We start from the raw sequence: 18,479 nt of genomic DNA on the forward strand, positions 1-18,479 counted from the left end.
CTTTGTCCTAAAATGTCGCTACCAGTGGTCTACTCTTCCCATGACCCCCAGGTCAGTGTCATTTGCATGACCAATTTACAACTGAAGAAAGGTCAGGTCAGGGGCTCAGGGTGGCTGGCCCCAGTGGAGGCAGAGCAAAGATGCAAACCCAGGAAGCCGGCTCCAGGGCGCTCGTGTTATTATGTGTGCTTTCTTTGGAGGCTGAGATGTGCGGACATATGTACAACCGGGTATTGTCACCTGTGCTAAGCTTTTAGAAACTGAGACAGATTCTCTCCATTAAATGAGAAAAATATGTAAATCACACAGAACCCAACCTAAGGTCCTGGTGGGACGTCTCTCCCATGCCCCTCAAGCTATATGCCAGTCTTTTATGTTTGCTTGCTTGTTTTGAGACCGGCCAGGACTTATTTTGTAGTCCGGGATGCCCTCACATGCATACTTCTCCTGGCTTCGCCTCCCAAGTGCTGGGATGACAGATGGGCGCCACCACACTCAACTGTGTGCCACGTTTTACACGTGGTAGCTCATTGACGTCACAGCAGCTCTGTGAAGCGGGGAGGTAGGTCAGTACTGCCCCTGCTTTACAATCCCTGCTCCAAAATGGGGAAACCGAGGCACGAGACATTCAAATGATTAGCTTCACAGAGCCAGTTATGTCTAGCTTAGTAGAAACAGCCACTTAGTTGCCTGGGGGCAAAAGGCTGAGGAACACCAAGCCTCTTGCCACTAAGATGCCCTGGAGTACTGGAGCCAAACAGATCCTGGGTCCAGCCCAGGCTGTGTTGCCACAGTCAAGTTACTCAACCTCTCTGCTTCTCAGTGTCCTCACTTGTCAATGGGATTATTCATGCCACCTTTGCCCCTACTGAGGAGACTGCTCAGTGGGCTAACAAAACAACGAAACAACTCTGATCTCTGGGGTTCAGGCAGGCGTGGTGGCAATTATTCTAGACAGGGCCTCACATAACTCAGGCTGGCCATGGATGACCTTGATCTCCCAACCCTCCTGCCTCCCCCTCTGGGAATCAGCCTGTGTGCTCACTCCCAGGTGAGATCACTCCTCCAGTGCTGAGGACTGAGCCCAGGACTCCTTGAGAGCTAAGGACGCACTCTACTAACCGAGCCACATCCTCAGTCCTACAGCGGAGTGCACTAAGAAAGGCTCAGAGTGGTGGGCACACGGTATCTGCATCACTCAGAGTGGGGGGCACACCTGTGTCTGCAGCGCTCAGAGTGGGGGGCACACCTGTGTCTGCAGCGCTCAGAGTGGGGGGCACACCTGTGTCTGCAGCGCTCAGAGTGGGGGGCACACCGCATCTGCAGCTCTCAGAGTGGCAGGCACACCTGTGTCTGCAGCGCTCAGAGTGGGGGGCACACGGTATCTGCAGCTCTCAGAGTGGCAGGCACACCTGTGTCTGCAGCGCTCAGAGTGGGGGGCACACGGTATCTGCAGCGCTCAGAGTGGGGGGCACACCTGTGTCTGCAGCGCTCAGAGTGGGGGGCACACGGTATCTGCAGCGCTCAGAGTGGTGGGCACACGGTATCTGCATCACTCAGAGTGGGGGGCACACCTGTGTCTGCAGCGCTCAGAGTGGGGGGCACACGGTATCTGCAGCTCTCAGAGTGGCGGGCACACCTGTGTCTTCAGCGCTCAGAGTGGGGGGCACACCGCATCTGCAGCTCTCAGAGTGGCGGGCACACCTGTGTCTGCAGTGCTCAGAGTGGGGGGCACACCTGTGTCTGCAGCGCTCAGAGTGGCGGGCACACGGTATCTGCAGCGCTCAGAGTGGGGGGCACACCTGTGTCTGCAGCGCTCAGAGTGGGGGGCACACCTGTGTCTGCAGCGCTCAGAGTGGGGGGCACACGGTATCTGCAGCGCTCAGAGTGGGGGGCACACCTGTGTCTGCAGCGCTCAGAGTGGGGGGCACACGGTATCTGCAGCGCTCAGAGTGGCGGGCACACCTGTGTCTGCAGCGCTCAGAGTGGCGGGCACACCTGTGTCTGCTGCGCTCAGAGTGGCGGGCACACCTGTGTCTGCAGCGCTCAGAGTGGGGGACACACGGTATCTGCAGCGCTCAGAGTGGGGGGCACACCTGTGTCTGCAGCGCTCAGAGTGGCGGGCACACCTGTGTCTGCAGCGCTCAGAGTGGCGGGCACACCTGTGTCTGCAGCGCTCAGAGTGGCGGGCACACGGTATCTGCAGCGCTCAGAGTGGGGGGCACACGGTATCTGCAGCGCTCAGAGTGGGGGGCACACCGCATCTGCAGCTCTCAGAGTGGCGGGCACACCTGTGTCTGCAGTGCTCAGAGTGGGGGGCACACCTGTGTCTGCAGCGCTCAGAGTGGGGGGCACACCGCATCTGCAGCTCTCAGAGTGGCGGGCACACGGTATCTGCAGCGCTCAGAGTGGGGGGCACACCTGTGTCTGCAGCGCTCAGAGTGGGGGGCACACCGCATCTGCAGCTCTCAGAGTGGCGGGCACACCTGTGTCTGCAGCGCTCAGAGTGGCGGGCACACCTGTGTCTGCTGCGCTCAGAGTGGCGGGCACACCTGTGTCTGCAGCGCTCAGAGTGGGGGGCACACCGCATCTGCAGCGCTCAGAGTGGCGGGCACACCTGTGTCTGCAGTGCTCAGAAGCCAGAGGCAGGAGGATCCCTGGTTGGAGACTAGTCTAGGCTACATAGTGAGTTCAGGCCAACCTGGGTGTGTGAAATAAGAGCCTGTCTCAAACAAACAAACAAACAAACAAACACACAGAAGAGAGCAATTTAAAAGTTTCTGCTAGGAATCCAAAGGGGACAGTGGCAAGCCTGAACCATTCTGGCAGGTTCTCCTTCCGATACATCACGAGAAAGATGGCTCTTACGTGAAGACAGGGGTAACTTGGTAAAAACAAACATTTACCATGTGCACCGCCCTTGCAGGACAGGCACCAGTTTTCACTGCTTTGTGTGGATTGTTCTAGATAATCACACCGCCTCCCTCTGTGGGGGGAATCCTGCTGTTCTTTCCATTTTACAGAAGGGACAACTGAGCTCCAGACAGGCTGCCACCATTGTAGCATCACACAGCAACAAAGGATGGAAAGGACAGAGCTGTTCCATCCTGGGTCACTGAGCACTTCAGAGCCACTCTGTAAGCAAGGGAAGCTAGCCAGGCAGGTTGACTGCCCCCCCCCAGCACCCTCCCGGTGTTGTGTAAACATGGGGGTTATCTGTAACCAGGGATGCTGGGACAGCCTGGGTAGAAGAAGGCTGTGGGACCTCAGAATATATGAGGCGAGGCTGTGTCCGTGACAGGGCTAAGCTCCTGTCTGTAGAGCACGGTGTCTGGGCTGCTGTTTGCCTGAGGCTGGGGACATTTCTACCAGCGGGGAGGCTTAAGGAAAATCAGTTATCTAGACCTCAGTTTACCAGTCTCTAAAATGGAGATGACAAGAAAAAAATCAAGTTCGTGGCCCTCTGAGCCTAGCCAGGAGTTGCAGGTATGTCAGAGGCTTCTCCATTCTGTAGCCCAAGACAGCCAAGCAACAGTGAGGTCTCAAAAGCTCCGATCAAAGGTCATACAGCAAGGAGTTTTGAACCCATGACTGCCTCCCCTCCCTCCCCCCCCCCCACAGTGCTGATTTCTCTGTCTCTCGGGCCTGTGAAGCTATCTGGCTTGTGAAAATGTTGAAAGTGTTTTCCCCATGGCACCATCAGGATTACATGAGCTCAGGGAACGGGAAGTTCAAGATCAAGTACGTGTCTGTGGCTTCGGAGCGTGTGGCCCTGCGTGTCTGTGACTGCATAGACCGTGACGTGCCCACGGGTCATCTGTGACTGTATATACCACTGGTCTGTGCACAGTGTGGGGGCTGGAGATGGCCGTGCAGAAGAGGAGCCCCCACTATCAATACGCTGGTGTGCCCACACTCCTATGGACGGCCCTCATCTCCTTGTGGTGTGGGAACAGAAGTGCTGGGTGTGAGTCTGTCTTTGAATGTGTTCCTGTGGGCTGGGTGGGATAGTGTGCAGCTGCGTGTAAGAGCAGTCAGAGGCACAACACTGTCCTTTTTATGAGAAGGAGTGTGTGTCTCTGTCGCTCTTTCTGTAGCTCATGCTGCAGGCCAGGCTGACCTTGAACTCCTGATCTTCCTGCCTCTGCTTCCTGAGTGTACTACCAGACCCATCCAGTGGTTATATCCCAGTGGTTTCTGCCCAGATACCCAAGTGTGTGTGTGTGTGTGTGTGTGTGTGTGTGTGTGTGTGTGTGTGTGTACGTGTGTACAGATAAGCTGTTGTGTGTACAAATATGCTGGCCACGTTTGGGTCTAGTGTTAGAGGGCTAGTGAACTAGCTAGGTGTCTGTGACTTTGGTGTATGCATGTGTGTTACTCCTGGTGAATCTGAGTCAACAACACACAATACACATACAAAATCGAAGCACCACACATTTAAAATAAAAATCTACTTATCAAAAGCTGGCAGAACACTGGGTCAGAGGTCAGTGCCCTCGTAAGCGCTTAGGTTGTGTGACCTTAGGCCCCAGCTGGGCCAATTCCCAGGAATCCTAGCAGAAAACATTCTCTGACTTTGGTCTAGAAGCAGGCTTGTATTTGTGTTGTGTTGTGTGTGTGTGTGTGTGTGTGCCTGCACATGCTCGTGCGCGCGCACACACCACACACACACACACACACACACACACGCACGCACGCACGCACGCTTGCGCGCGCGGCAGCCCACATGCGGCCACATGCTGCTCCCGGGCTGTGCTGAGAGAGTTAATCTAGCGGGCCAGGGCGGTCTGGGCTGGGGGCCGCCCCCTGGCCCCCCTCCAGCCTGGGCTCCAGTTTCAGTTGCTCGCTGGGGAGGGCAAGAGTGGGGTGGGGCCAGGAGGGAAGCCTGCGGGGGTGGAGCGTCCAGTTCTGGGCCAGGGGGTCTAAAGTGCTTACTTAGTTCCCAGGGTGCACAGCTGGACATTTGGGGGTCTCCTGTCAGCAGGGACAGCGTGAATGGGGTGAGCATCGCCCAGCCCTTTCTCCAGGCCTCTCTGCTCCCCTAGTTGGGAGGCCTATTTTGGGAACAAGAGTGGCCAGCCTGTGGCTTCTCAGGCAGGCCTGACCCAAGAGGGAGGAGAGCATGGGGACGGGTTGCACAGGGGCGGGAGAGCCGATGACTCCTCCCTTTTTCAGTGGCTGCTGTGTGAGACCCCTGGCTGGGGTTGAGGCTTGGGTACTCATTTGTGTAGGTCTGTTTCTGTCACTGTTTGGGGCACAGAGGGCCCGGAGGAATATGTGCTTATGTCTACACCCTGTGTTTCTCCAATCGGCAGTTTGGGGAGAGGGTGTTGTCTGACTCCATTCCAGCCACACCTGTTTTTGGTGTGTGTATGCGTGTGTGTGCACCCACATATAAGTGTGTGTGTGTGCTCATATGTGTCCCTAAACCAGACATCTAACTTCTCTCAGGCCCAGTAGCATGGGCCTCTTGTCACTCACTTGCCTAATGTTGTCTTGTTATGAAAGATGTCATCCAGGGGAGGGCTAAAGGAGGGGCACTGTCCCCTTTTCTCACAGTTTCCAGGAAAGGAGATGGGGTGGCCTGTGGGGATGGGACTCCTGGCTGAGCCTCACCCCAGCAGCGTTATACAGGACCCCCCGAGTCTTCAGGAGGGGGGGGTCTGTTGCCATGGTGGCCTGTGTGCAGCGAATTCCTCCAGGGTGAAGTGGGAGATATTTATACCCAGGGTCAGGGAGAGAGTGGGCAGGCAGCCGAGGGAAGGAGAGCGGGGACTGTTAGGGTCCAGAGAGACCACTGGTTGAGGTGTATAGGGGCAGGTGGGCCCTGGCGTGTCCTGCTGTCTGTTTCCACCTGTGTCCAGAGGCAGCTTGCTTCCCTTACACGGGTAGGTTTGGGGACTCTGGGACCAACAGTTGGTGGGGGTGGCCCGCGGGAGGCCGCCCGAGGGCTGTGTGTCTCCCCACCCTGCCTTGATGTTGTGTGTGCTGTGTGGCCTGACTCCTGATCCCCATATGGAGTTGTTTCAGTGACATGATTCCTGTGAAGCTGGGGAGCCCCTGCTTCTCGGGCAACTAAGTTGAATGGCTGACACTCCTCCCTCAAGTCCTTCAGCTGTCCTTGACCTAACCCTGTGGGTTCAGGCCCTTCCTAGGAGGGGAGGCGAGCAGGGGAGAGGACATTTCTTGACCCTGGCTGACTCCTTAGGGCAATGGCATCTCCCAGCCACATCCTGGCTCTCTGCGTGTGTCTCCTCAGCATGGCCAGTGCAGGTGAGTCCAAAGGAGATGCCCTCTGCCTCAGCCCTGTGGGTGTCAGAGGGAGGAGAAGGCTCCTGAGAAAACCAGGTGGGAGACCCCAAACTAAAGGAATCGTGTAACTGGAAATCAAGCATCACCACAGAGGCTCTTGTCATGGCTGGTGTCTGGGGGAGAGAGGAGGATACCTGAGTTACACAGAACGGGGAGTGAATAGAAGCTGGGTCTCTGGTAGACGGAAGCATGAACAACCTGTAAGATATCAGGGTACTGGGTAACCGCAGGAGGTTGCTAGGATACAGAATAGACTGGCAGTCTGTCTGTAGTCCTGTAGCACCCAAACTCCCAGCCCAAGAAGGTCGGTAGAGCCCCCAAAGGGTCCTGCTATGCTTCTCCCTGTCTCCAACCCCAAGAGATACTCAAACATTCATTTTTATTTTTATTTCTAGAAGGTCCACAGGAACCAGATCCATTCACCTATGGTGAGGAAAGCTACTATGGGGTTTGGAGAGAGGGACTGGGTGTTTCCATGCTCTCTCTCTCTCTCTCTCTCTCTCTCTCTCTCTCTCTCTCTCTCTCTTCACTTTCTCCTGCCCTGCTTGTCTTAGACTCCTTTGCCTGTCTTTTAATCTTGTCTCATTTGTACTGGTTTCTCAGTATCAGCGGCCCCATCCCCTACTGCCTCCACTTTTCGTGGCACCCTCCTCTCCAACCTTCCCTTTTCCGGCTACCCCCCTTCTTCCTCTCTCCCTCTCTCCCTCTTTCCTCTGCCCTGCCCTCTCCTTTCACACATCTGCTCCTTCTCCTCTCTCACACATCTGTCCTTCCCTTCCCCTCCTCTCTTCCCCTTTGCCCTGCATACTCTTCCCCATTGGACCCTCTTCCCCTACGGTCATTCTCCTTGGGACTATCCACAGATTACCACACACTGAGGATTGGCGGCCTCACCATCGCTGGGATCCTCTTCATCCTGGGCATCCTTATCATCCTTAGTGAGTGTCTGCACCTGCCTTCTCAACCCCCCTCCAGACTTCCCTCCCCAAGCCCGCTCCCGACAACGCACACAACTTGCCCTACCCACTCAGGCTCAGCCTTCAACCACATCTCTCACCCCACTCCAGCCTCGCCCCACACAGACCACACCCCACTTTAAGCCACGCCCCTCGTATCCCGCCCCATCCATCCAGACCACGCCCCCACACCCTACCCTTCCTCCAGCCCCGCCCCACGCCCCACCCCGCGGTCTCCAGAGTTTGGAGAAGAGCCTGGGGATGCGGGAGCACGAGGAAAGCTCAGCCTATACCCTCCCACTCCACAGGCAAGAGATGTCGGTGCAAATTCAACCAACAGCAGAGGTGAGTGCTCCCTCCGGGCCTTCCTCGCTCCTCCCGCAGTGGAGAGGCGGTTGGGGAGAGGCGGCAAGCGCACCCATCCTGCAGTCAAACACGAACCACGTATTAAGCGCTTAGCGTGTGCCAAATTCCAAGTCAAGCTCCTGGACCCAAGCGATGGTCAAGCCCTCTCTTTACTTGGCCCAGTTCCCAGTCAGTGGGGGCGCTGGGTTCCCACCAGCTCGGCAGACGGAAACTCAGGCATAGTGAAGCGAAGCTGGGCAGGAGCTGCCTGTGCTGAAATGAGATCACCTCACAGGGCGGCCCAGTTTAGCTCCAGTCCCCATCCTCGCGCAGGATCCCTCTCGAAATAAACCTTTAAAGCGCAGGCAACGTAGGCATGCCTTCTGCGTGCTAAGACGATCACAGATGCCTCCATACCACCCTCTGGCATGCATGAGTGCACACCACGCGCCAGGTGCCACTTCCTTCCCTGTTATCTACCCCTCACCCCACCTGGATGAGGTGGGTACCACCATCAATCCCGTTTTGCACATGAGGAAACTGAGGCACGGGAGGTAAGGTGACTTAGGGTCATTCACTGGACCCAAGTACCATCAGGGCGGTCTCTGAAGACCCTGTAACTGTCCCTCTCCCCAACAATGTTAAATCCCTTCCCCAACATCCCGGAGGCTTCCACCATGGCCGGCTGAGAGCACCTCCTGCCTCACCCCGAAATAGCAGCAGAGGCTTCTTGATTTGGATGGACCGTGCCCATATCCAAGTCCCCGGGGCGGTTTGGGAAATAAGGCCTGCACTGGGAGCTTCTCGGAAGTGACAGATTCTCCTGGTCCATCCGAATTCTTCTGCTTGTCCCTTCCCAGAACTGGGGAACCCGACGAAGAGGAGGGAACTTTCCGCAGCTCCATCCGCCGTGAGTTCGTGGACACTGCGGGGGGGGGGGGGTTGCGGGGCAGCTGTTTCCAAGAACCCCTCTTCCTGGGCGCGCAGCACGATGGGTTTGGCGGGGAGTTACCTCGGGTTTCCAATCCCCCCTCACCCTGAACTCTGTGTCCCCCTCAGGTCTGTCCACCCGCAGGCGGTAGAACCTCCACCTGGCTCCGGAAAGCTCAGCCAGGTCCTGCAGCTGATGGACTGAGCTAGGAGGGAGGGAGGCAGAGGGGCACAGTTCCAGGGTGGGAGAGTGGCGAGGAGAGCTCGGGGTCTCTGCTTGCCATTCACTCCCTTCACCTCCACAGGACTCCCTTGACACCTGACTCCTCTCCCAACCCAGCTGCTTGCCCGTGGCCACCTCCAGTGTTCCTTGCCTCAGCCCTGCCTCTCAGACACCCCTTACTGCTAAGACCTCCAATAAAACTCGGTTTTTCCTCTTGATAGCGCTTGGTTGATCTCAGTGCCTCTCGTGCGAAAACCCCGGAGCCCCCTCGGCCCCGGCAGGGGGCGCCCCCACCCTTGGGAAAGGGGCGGGGACGTCAGCAGTGGGCGGGGGCGGGGGCGGGGGATGGCCTGGACGGGGGCGGGCTCTCCGGGCCCCCATTGGCTACAGGCCCCCCGCCCTACCAGGGCTCCCCACCTTACCCCCCCACATCAGTCTGTCCTGCTTCCAGCTGCTGCAGCCGCGCCTTCGCTGCCTCAGCATTCAGCAGCCCCCTGCTCCGGCTCAGCATGGCCACCCCAACCCAGAGCCCCACAAAAGGTGAGCGTCGCCTAGGGAATGGGTGCTAGTATGGAGGTGGGGGGGGACCCTGGATCTAAAAGCTTAGAGGGGACAGGATGTGTTGTTAATCCCATACTGAAAGGAAGAGGAAGGGGAAATGTCTGCTCCTATCATGGGCAGAAGCCCAAGAGCACATTCCTTGACGCCCCTTGGGGTTTCTTGGGCACCCTGTACAGGACCTATGATTAGAGAGTGACAGTCCCAAGAGAAAGGATGCTCGGACAGGTTGCTATGGCAACCGGGTGCCTGGTCCAGCACAGCGGTGGAAGCTAAAAGGAAGAGATGGGAATTTAAGGGTGGGAGCTGATGGATCCTGCCTGCAGCCAGAGAGGTTCTGGAAGACTTCAGCACCTGAGGTGGGCCAGTTAAAGGGGTCATTATCCCATGACTGCCTAGTATAGTGTGGTTATTTCCTGAACTCCCTGACAGGCAAATGCTAAAGGACCAGAGGGACTGTTGGAGGGGGAAGAGGGTGGTAGTGGTGTGGCAAGAGATGAGCTAAGAAAGCTTGAAAGAGATAGAGACCAAGAGAAACAGGACAGCCAGAGGCACAAAAACCCAGGTGACAGTCTCAGAGATGCAGAGTTGGGAGGAGACAGAGAGATAGAGAGACAGACAGAAAGGACGAGAGGCCAATTTTTAGACGTAGAGACACTGAGACAGAGGAATATAGACAAGTATGGAGGGAGGGGGAACGGGTGGGGCTGCTGCACTGCAGTGAACGCGCGCAGGGTGGGAAAGGAATGTCGGGGACCCCCCCTTCCCAGCCCACATGTACTTTGGCTTCATCTTGGAGACACACTTGTCTCCCCACATTCAGTCGCACTGAATTTGCTCTTAGCACCCATTAACCCAGATCTGCGTGCACCGGCTTAAACATTCTCTGGCTCCGTGGCTTCCTGATCTCTCCCTGCAGAGGAGCTAGTGTTATGATGCCTGAACCCGACTAAGGGTAAGGCAGAGTATCCGGGGTGCAGCGGAGCTCCTAGCGGTAGAGGGAACCCCAATTCCACTCTCATGGCACCTTCTCTAACCTCTTTCCCAGCAGGCAGAGGGTGGGAGGTTGGTTGCTGTGCAGAGCCCTCGCTGCAGAATTCCGGGCAGGGCGGGGGTGAGGGGCTGCAGAGGCTGGGAGCCACCCCAGGGAGAGGTGGGCAGGATTGAGCTAGCAGGTCTGGCGGGAGCCCAGGGTTTCTTTTTCGCAGAGGTGGTGGTTAGCAGGATCGATGGCAGCAGACGGGTGGAGGTGGGAGGGCAGATGCCTCGCCAATCCCCTTCTCCCTGATAGGGGACCGCAGGACTTGGGAAACCCCGGGGGAGGAAAAGCTCCGGTGCATTTTTCGCAGGCAGCTTACGGAAACAAATTAATGAATTGTTGAGGGAGGGAAGGGAGATGCGGTTCTTGCCAGAGAACAAGAGGGAGAATCAGAGATGTGCAGAACGGGCGGCGATGTGGGCACACCTGAGTCTAGGTCCCTATTTTTGGGAGCAAAGATACTCAGCTTGGCCAGAAGCCAGGTCTGCAGGGGTAAAGGGGGGAGGTAAGATTGACCCAGCCACCAGACCTCACACAGAACCCCACCCAGACTAAAGTGCCAGGACCCCAATCACCTCGCAAGATGCCCTGGTTACCATAGCAACCACCTCCTTCTTGATCTCTCCCTGGCTACTGGCCAAGTGTAGTGAACATCGCTTCTCCTGCCTCTTGGCTCCACCCTTAATCCAACCACACCCTGAAGACTGGAACTGCCGTGGTCAGGGACCCGCAGGGGATCTTTGCAGGAGCCCAGGAAGATGTTGGGATAGGCAGGCACCTGGAGAAGGGATGTATGGGAAACCAGGAGATGGAAAGATCCTCAGCCTTTGCTGCAATCACCTGCAGGCTCAGAGGTCCACTCACCACTCATTTACTCATTCATTAATTCCAGAAAACTTCTTGAAACCAGACTGAACTGCAGAGACCAACTGTCCAATCTGTGCTGAAGCTAAAATGCAGCTCAGTGGTCCCAGCTGTATGCATCTGACTTTTGCCCTATTAGAACGTTCCTTTTATTGCTGTTTATTTAAGATTTTTTTCCTTCAAAGAATTAACTTCTTAAAAAACAAACGTCAGTGGGCTTTATTTCTTTTTGTTACCACCACAAATGGAAAATTTGTACTATTTGTTTTTTCTATTGCCCTGAAAGATAGGAGGCAAGTGTGGTGGTTCATGCTGAACATCTCAGCATCCTGAAGGTAGAAGCAGGAGGAATATGAGCTTAGGACCATCCTGGACTACATAGTGAGATCCTGTCCAAAAAAGGCAAAACTAGGGCCGGGCGGTGGTGGCGCACGCCTTTAATCCCAGCACTCGGGAGGCAGAGGCAGGAGGATCTCTGTGAGTTCAAGACCAGCCTGGTCTACAAGAGCTAGTTCCAGGACAGGAACCAAAAGCTATGGAGGAACCCCTTCTCGAAAAATCCAAAAAAAAAAAAGGCAAAACTAAACCACATTTACCAAACAACAATTCAGTTTGCTAAATTCAAATGCTAAAGATACGTAGGCACCAAGCCAGGACTTCTTTAGAGGGGGAACAGAGACCTGGGAAGGATACACCAGATAAACCAGCTCTATCGGTCAGTTTTAGGCTCCAGGTAGTACTGGTAACACATAGTACCAAAAGTCTCAGTGGAGGAAAGCCACTAGGAAGCATTGCTAACTTGTGGACATGTAGACTGAGGCAGGAGGTCTCCACACCCCAGAGTCAACCAAAGCACTCATCATCTTGGTCGGCTTTAAAGACACAGCCCCTCCCAGTTCCAGGAGAACCCAGAAAGGGGGAGAGAAACACCAGTGTCATCACCGCCCCCCCTTTCACAAGCTGCAGAATTTGCTGGAGACAGGGCAGAGTGTGGTGAGAGTTGCAGGGAGAAGCTGACAGCTATAGGGTGGACATCTTTTAATTTAACCTTTACAGACAGGGTTTCACGATGTGGCCTTAGCTGGTCTGGAACTCACTATGTAGACCAGGCTGGCCTTAGACTTTCAGAGATCCACCTTCCTCTGCCTCCCGAGCATTGGGATTAAAGATGTATGCTACCATGACTGTTCAGGGTGGACATCTAACACTGGAAGGATGTCTGAGCTCCCTCTCTACGTGGCAGGGTCTCCTTGTAGCCCAGGCTGCCTTTGATGTCTCTATCCTGTCTCATTCTTCCAAGTGCTGGGGTATGGGTGTGGACCACCATGGCCTCCTTTCCTAGCCTGCTGGAAGGGGTTTAGGGCAAATGCAAGAGACTGAAAAAGGCACACACATGCGCACAAACACATGCACACACACACATGCACACATGTGTGTGCACTATCTGAGGTTGGAGGAACCCAACCTCCGAGACCTAAGGGCCTTCTGTTTCATGGGGTGGGAAAGATCCATTTACGGAAGAGCACAAAGTTACCACAAGATTGATCTCAACTCCCCAAACTGCTGGTATCTTAGGTGACAGATATGTCAGCACAGGTTGCCCACATGGGCTTTGGTGACAGCCTAAGCCAATGGGAGAGCCCTGCAGAGGGCAGCCTCACAACCTCAGGGACCCTGGGATGACTGGGAGGGTTGAGGGAGTCCTCAAGGAAAGCCAATACATCCATCTGGTGGTCCTCTTGTGGGACTGGGCTCTGGTGGGCCCAGAGGGTGCACGTGTGTGTGTGCATGTGTATGCATGCATGTGTGCGTGTGTGACTGTTCATGAGTGCAAGTGTGTGCATATGTATGTGTGTATGCATGTGTGTATGCATGTGTGTGCATGTACGTGAGTACATGTACGTGTGTGTGCGTGCATATGTATGTGTGTGTGCATGTGTGAATGTGCGTGTGTGTATGCATGTACGTGAGTACATGTACGTGTGTGTGCGCGCATATGTATGTGTGTGTGCATGTATGTGCACATGCGTGTATGTTTCACAGAATAACTGAGGGGTCTAGGACCAGAACTGTTATGCACAGCTGGGCAGGTGGTACACTGTACAGGGTGTGTAACTGACAGAGTGACTGGGTCTGGAGAGCATCCCATGTGTCTACTGAGAGGCGGTATCATCCACAATCGAGGGGCTTCCTACTCCAAGTCCCATAAAGAAACAGCTTGCCCATCTTAGTCCTCAAAGATGTCCAGCAAGCCAACACTGAAACATATCTCCCCCTCTTCTCTGTCTTCTTCCCCACAGTTCCTGAAGAACCAGATCCATTTTACTATGGTGAGTGTTGGATCTTGTGCTGGGAAGCTTCAGCGGGGACTGCAGGACATGGGCCATCAGCTGTGTGGTCACGTGGCTATAGCTCACTGAAGGGGTCTGTGGAGGGCAGAGCCAGGTTGAGGGTAGGGAGGTGGTCTCCTACCCGTCCAGCCCCCGATGGGGACGGTGAGCCTTGTAAAGCCTGTTTTCTCTTGGGTTCAGGGTAGAGATTAACTGGGGTCAGCAAGCACCCACCTAAGGCTGCCTGTTTGGAGACTAGGAAAAGACCTGGAAAGGGCAAAGGAATCCTTGTATCAGTGCTAGATAAACTCCATCAATTGAAGGAGGCTGCTGCCTGCCTCAATAGCAAACAATATTCAGCGCCTCCCTGGATTATGGGCTCGTGAGCTGAAATAAGCAGAGGGGCCACTTGTGAAGAGCTCTGAGGTTTGAGTCTTAATTTATCCATTTCTAGCTGTGTGGCCGAGGGCAAGCAACTTTGCATCTCTGGACCCTCCTAGAAATAAGGTGCAATATGGTTCCCACTTATGAGAACTGTGAGAAGAGTTACCATAAAGACACCTTTCTCTCATCCCTAAGACTCTGAAGTCCTGGCTCTGGCAGATCAGAGATCTAGCCTGAGTTCCCCCCATTTTGTCTCCTGATCCCCTCCATCTTTACTCATGAATACAGACTCCCTCGTAGGCCAAGGTCCTTACTAATAACCTCAGGGTCTTTGGACTTACTCTTTCTTCTGCCAGTAACATGACCCCTCCCCCTCCCCCACACAGTGAGCTAAGGCTCCTCTCCTTGCTGGCCTTGGATCAGATATTGACTGCTCCCTAGGAGGCTGTCCCTGAGTCCCCAGCAGGAGCAGCCACGCCACACCCTGCCGTGACTTGGGGATTTGTGTGTGGCTTTGTGTCTGTTAGCATTTTTTGTTGGTTGCTGAATGCTTGATCACAGCATCGGAGCCAGCTGCTGAAGGGCGGACACAGGGGGTACACTGCAGGTGCTCCCCCATCCCCTCCCTGAGAAGCCTGTGTGCGCTGGGTGGGTGCTAGGCCCCTTACCTGGCTCTGGAGACACCATGGGGCCCTGGCAGCCTCCTGCTCACCTACTTACCACACATGTATAACAGACAAGAACAATTCTTCCCAGCGTTCAGGAGGCTGAGGTAGAGGGATTGTGAGTTTGAGATCAGTCTGCACTATGCAGTGAGATCCAGTCTCCAAGGAATAAATTCTTATGAAAGAAATTCAAAGAGGGAGTGGGGTTAAAGAGAGCTGGGACCTCATGAGACCATGAGGCTTTTAAACGGGACAATTCAACTAAACCCACAGGTTGGTGAGGAAGTCAAGTGCATGGAGCCTTCAGATAGAGGAAGCAAGGTGGTGCAAAGGTCCTGAGGCAGGATGGCATGCTCTAGGATTAGGGGCTTTATACAGCTAAGCAGAGTACTGATGAGAAGATGGGGGGTGGTGAATCCTGAGAAGAATCAGGGCTAGGTCGTGCACATCAGTGCTAGATGAACTGTGTTAGTCAGGAGAGGCTGCTGCCTGCCTCAGTAACAAATAGTACTCAACATCTCCATGGGTTAGGACCAGGACTATGAGCTCATGCCCTGAAATAATCAGAGAAGCATCTTGGGAAGAGTCGTAAGACGACTCTGAGGTTTGAATCTTGCCTTACATTGGTTTTTGATTGGAAAACTGAGGGGGGGGCATTTGGGAGGCCTCTGCAGGCCCCTGGTCTGACTGGGAGTAATAAGGTTCTTGTTGCTGCGGGAGGGAGAGTGGAGGCAGGGAAGCAAGACCATAGAGATGTCTGCTGGGATAGTCTAGTTCCTGACCATGGAGGACAGGACGAAGACGAGGACCCGAGAAGGGGCAGCTGATGGAGCTGAGTATCTAGTGTGAGAATCCAGAAGGGCAGCATTGGGAAGGAGGGTGGAGGGTAGAGAGACACAAAGCTTAGGCTGGCTCAGGCAATTTGGGTCCTCCCCCAGTCCCTGGTGGAGTTGGTGGGCTCAGCTGGCAGCTTTCCTGTCCTGTTGGGCCACTGACCTGAGCCTCAGACTGGGCTGAGAGCTGCCGTGCCCTGAGGTACCCCTGTCTCCCTTAGACTATGCCACCGTGCAGACTGTGGGGATGACCCTGGCCACTATCATGTTCGTGCTGGGGATCATCATCATCCTCAGTAAGTGCTCCCCACTTGTGGGGTGTGTCCCCACCTTAGAGGCTCTCCTGCCCACCCCGACCCTATCCCCATGTGCACAGGTTCCTCTCTTCAATCTTTGAGGGTTCCCTGCTGGCCCTACCCTCCCCATCCTTACCTGTGAAGGTCCCCTGCTTGCCTTGCCCTGTCTCTTCCTACCTTACCCGCATTGTTCCCTGCTATTTCTTTCCTAACAGGCAAGAAGGTGAAGTGCAGGAAGGCCGACTCCAGGTCTGAGAGGTGGGGCAGCCTGGGGAACTGGGATGGAGACCCCTAACATAGGGCCCAGGGAGCCTAGCCACCCTCCTAAACTTCCTTCTCCTCTCTCTCTCTCCACAGCCCAACGTGCAAATCCTGTAAGTCGGAACTGCCCTCCTCAGGTAAGCACGGCTTTGGAGGACACTAACAGGATCCTTAGAAGGCTACCTGTGAGGACCAGAGACAAGGGCCCCACCAGGCCGCAGCTGATTCTAGGTTCTTTCGGGGGGGGGGGGGGACAAAGCTGCAGAGGGGGGATTCCAGCAGTATCTCAAGGAGGTCCCAAGGAAATGCAAGAGTCAGAAAGCTTGGTGGGTGGGGTGTAGCTAGGGAAGTATGCAAGGATGGAAGCACCCAGCTAGTGCCTGGGAAAGCCACACAGGCACCTTTACCTTCCAGTGAGCCCGTGGGAAGAGGAAGGGCAGGAGAGAGAGGAGAGGGAAGGAAGAGAGACTGGACTTCTGAGTAAAGGCAATCAGAAGAAGCATAGGATACAGATTTAGCCTGGCAGTGGTGCCACAGGCCTTTAATCCCAGCCCTCAGGAAGCAGAGGCAGGTGGATCTCTATGAGTTCAAGGCCAGCCTGGTCTACGAAGTGATTTCCAGGACAGGCTCCAAAGCTACACTGAGAAACCCTGTCTCAAAAAACAAAAGAAAAGAAAAAGAAATACAGATTTAAAGATGGAGGAAAAGCAAGAATGGTGGTGTATACCTTTAATCCCAGTGCCTGGGTGGGGAGCAAGGAGGGAGCATCTCTGTGAATCCCAGGCCAGCCAGGGCTGCGGAGTGAGACCCTGCCTCGTAAAAACAAAACAAACAACAGCAACACCAAAATGACAACAACACAAAAGATGAGGTTTAGAAGGGCATGCTGCTGGGGATGCTGGCCTCCATGCGTGAGGCCCTGGGTCTAATGCCAAGCACCGCCTCAACTGGGCGCAGCGCCTGTCCAGGAGACTCAGGAAGAGTTTGAGGCCATTCCCGGTAATAGAGAAGGCTAAAGGGCAGCCTGGGCTACACAAGACTGTGTCTCAAAAACAAGAAAAAGCAAAAAAGATTCCAGCTGGAAGGAAGTGAGGGAAGAGGAAGCCAGTGTGGAGGAGAGGAGAGGAGGGCATGGAGAGTCAGTGCAGGGGACAGGAAGATGATAAAGATGGGCTGGAAGGTGATGGGGGTGGCTGCGGAGGGGGGAGGGGAAGGGAGGCTGCAGACGGTGAGCAGTTCAGGGGGAGGCTTTGGGGTGTTTGTTAGCAGAATTACCTCCTTTCTAAGGACTTTAGAGGAGTAACAAAATATCAGAGGCAGGACTCTCCACCTCTTACGGTGTCTACTTAGCCCTGGCTATCCAAGAACTAACTGTGTAGCCCAGGCCAACCTCAAATTTACAGCAGTCCTTCTGCCTCAGCCTCCCAAGTGCTGGGGTTGCAGGTGTGAGCCACTAGGCCAGCTTCCCATCATCTCCAGACAAAGGGCGGTGCTCTGAGGAGTTAGGTTACTCGGGGGGAGGCTGGGGGAGAAATTAGATCTTGTTTCATGTCTTCCTAATGAGAGTTAGGAACATCAGCCGTGTCTCTGTGGTGCTGGGGCAGGAGTTTGGCCCAGCCTTAGCTGAGGCAGGAGAACAAAGATGTCCTGTCCTGGAAGGGAAGTGGAGGCCTGGAGGATGCCTGCTAGATGTTCGGGTTCTCCACAAGGAGCTTGTGGGTGTAGCGTGAGATGGGGCCTCTTTCTGCCAAGGAGACTTTAAGCCCCCAGGAATACCCAGGTCAGCCGTAGGTGTCAATCACAGCTAGGTTCCCTTACTCTGTGACCCGGGGTGGAGCAGACAGCAGCAATGAAGATGTCCCCATAGTGACCAGATATCAGGGAATGGGAAGATATGTGGATTCCCCAAGCCTAGCCAGAGATAGATCGTCCCTAGCCTCTGGTTTTTCCCTCACTTGGGTCACTAACGTGGATTCTCTTCTGTTCCCAGCACCTGGAGGTGGTGGCGTGTAGGACCTTCTGCAGATCTCCACTGCTGTCCCTGGCCGGAGCGCAGGAGCCCGAGGACCGGGTGAAGGCGGTGGGGACCCAGCCTGGCGCCGGGGAGTATGCCCCCAATGAGCCGCCACACCCACCCCAAGGCAGGAGCCACTGCACCCCGCTGTCCTTCCCCAGGCCTTGGCAACGATGATCCCCCAAAGAGCCCATTTGCTCCCCAGACCCAGAGACTCAGGCCTCCAGCTCCTGGGATCCAGGAGTCTGTCCCCAGTTCCCTGGGATCCTCATTTCCCTTTCTCCTGCATTTCCTGGTCTTCTCCAGGACCTTCCCGGCTGTCCCCTCAGGGTCCACGTGTTAAGCTTAATAAATGTGCATTCGTTTTGCCCCCGTTCTGTCTGTGTGTTGTCATCTGTGGGCACCCAAGAACTGGGTGGGAGGCTGAGGTGGTTGTGCTGTTTCTTCCTTCCTCTTCTTCTTTTCCTCC

The 18,479-nt window shown here is 55.1% G+C and overlaps 2 protein-coding genes across 7 annotated transcripts; both read left to right on the plus strand.

Moving 5' to 3' along the window:
* The first annotated feature begins 4,879 nt into the window (after positions 1 to 4,879).
* Positions 4,880 to 8,984, plus strand: Fxyd1 (FXYD domain containing ion transport regulator 1). 5 transcript variants are annotated; one of them, XM_075984906.1, is made up of 8 exons: positions 4,880 to 5,000; positions 6,209 to 6,273; positions 6,708 to 6,740; positions 7,176 to 7,250; positions 7,577 to 7,613; positions 8,474 to 8,523; positions 8,673 to 8,727; positions 8,849 to 8,984. In XM_075984906.1, exons 1-7 carry the CDS (start codon positions 4,996 to 4,998, stop codon positions 8,693 to 8,695), a joined length of 288 nt encoding a protein of 95 aa, XP_075841021.1. In that variant the 5' UTR covers positions 4,880 to 4,995; the 3' UTR covers positions 8,696 to 8,727; positions 8,849 to 8,984. The 5 variants fall into 5 exon arrangements, with proteins under 5 accessions (XP_075841021.1, XP_075841013.1, XP_075841048.1 ...); XM_075984898.1 differs by having other exon boundaries at positions 8,673 to 8,984; XM_075984933.1 differs by having other exon boundaries at positions 4,894 to 5,000; positions 6,145 to 6,273; positions 8,673 to 8,984.
* A 106-nt stretch (positions 8,985 to 9,090) lies between these two features.
* On the plus strand, positions 9,091 to 18,383 carry Fxyd7 (FXYD domain containing ion transport regulator 7). Of its 2 annotated transcripts, none has more exons than XM_075984946.1 (6): positions 9,091 to 9,306; positions 13,528 to 13,557; positions 15,661 to 15,735; positions 15,951 to 15,993; positions 16,093 to 16,133; positions 17,987 to 18,383. In XM_075984946.1, the coding sequence occupies exons 1-6, from the start codon at positions 9,276 to 9,278 to the stop codon at positions 18,007 to 18,009; spliced, it is 243 nt and encodes an 80-aa protein (XP_075841061.1). In that variant the 5' UTR covers positions 9,091 to 9,275; the 3' UTR covers positions 18,010 to 18,383. The 2 variants fall into 2 exon arrangements, with proteins under 2 accessions (XP_075841061.1, XP_075841070.1); XM_075984955.1 differs by having other exon boundaries at positions 15,951 to 15,984.
* The last annotated feature ends 96 nt before the right edge of the window (positions 18,384 to 18,479 follow it).

Source organism: Microtus pennsylvanicus, chromosome 1, assembly GCF_037038515.1.
Source record: "Microtus pennsylvanicus isolate mMicPen1 chromosome 1, mMicPen1.hap1, whole genome shotgun sequence".
NCBI lineage: Eukaryota > Metazoa > Chordata > Mammalia > Rodentia > Cricetidae > Microtus > Microtus pennsylvanicus.

Bases quoted from the DNA above. Each gene is read 5' to 3' on its own strand.
- Fxyd1 (XM_075984898.1), top strand. The intron at 7,251-7,576 runs GTGAGTGTCTGC...CCCACTCCACAG, and splicing joins GGGCATCCTTATCATCCTTA to GCAAGAGATGTCGGTGCAAA. The intron at 7,614-8,473 runs GTGAGTGCTCCC...GTCCCTTCCCAG, and splicing joins AAATTCAACCAACAGCAGAG to AACTGGGGAACCCGACGAAG.
- Fxyd7 (XM_075984946.1), top strand. From the start codon at position 9,276: ATGGCCACCCCAACCCAGAGCCCCACAAAAG. The intron at 9,307-13,527 runs GTGAGCGTCGCC...TCTTCCCCACAG, and splicing joins AACCCAGAGCCCCACAAAAG to TTCCTGAAGAACCAGATCCA. The intron at 15,736-15,950 runs GTAAGTGCTCCC...CTTTCCTAACAG, and splicing joins GGGGATCATCATCATCCTCA to GCAAGAAGGTGAAGTGCAGG.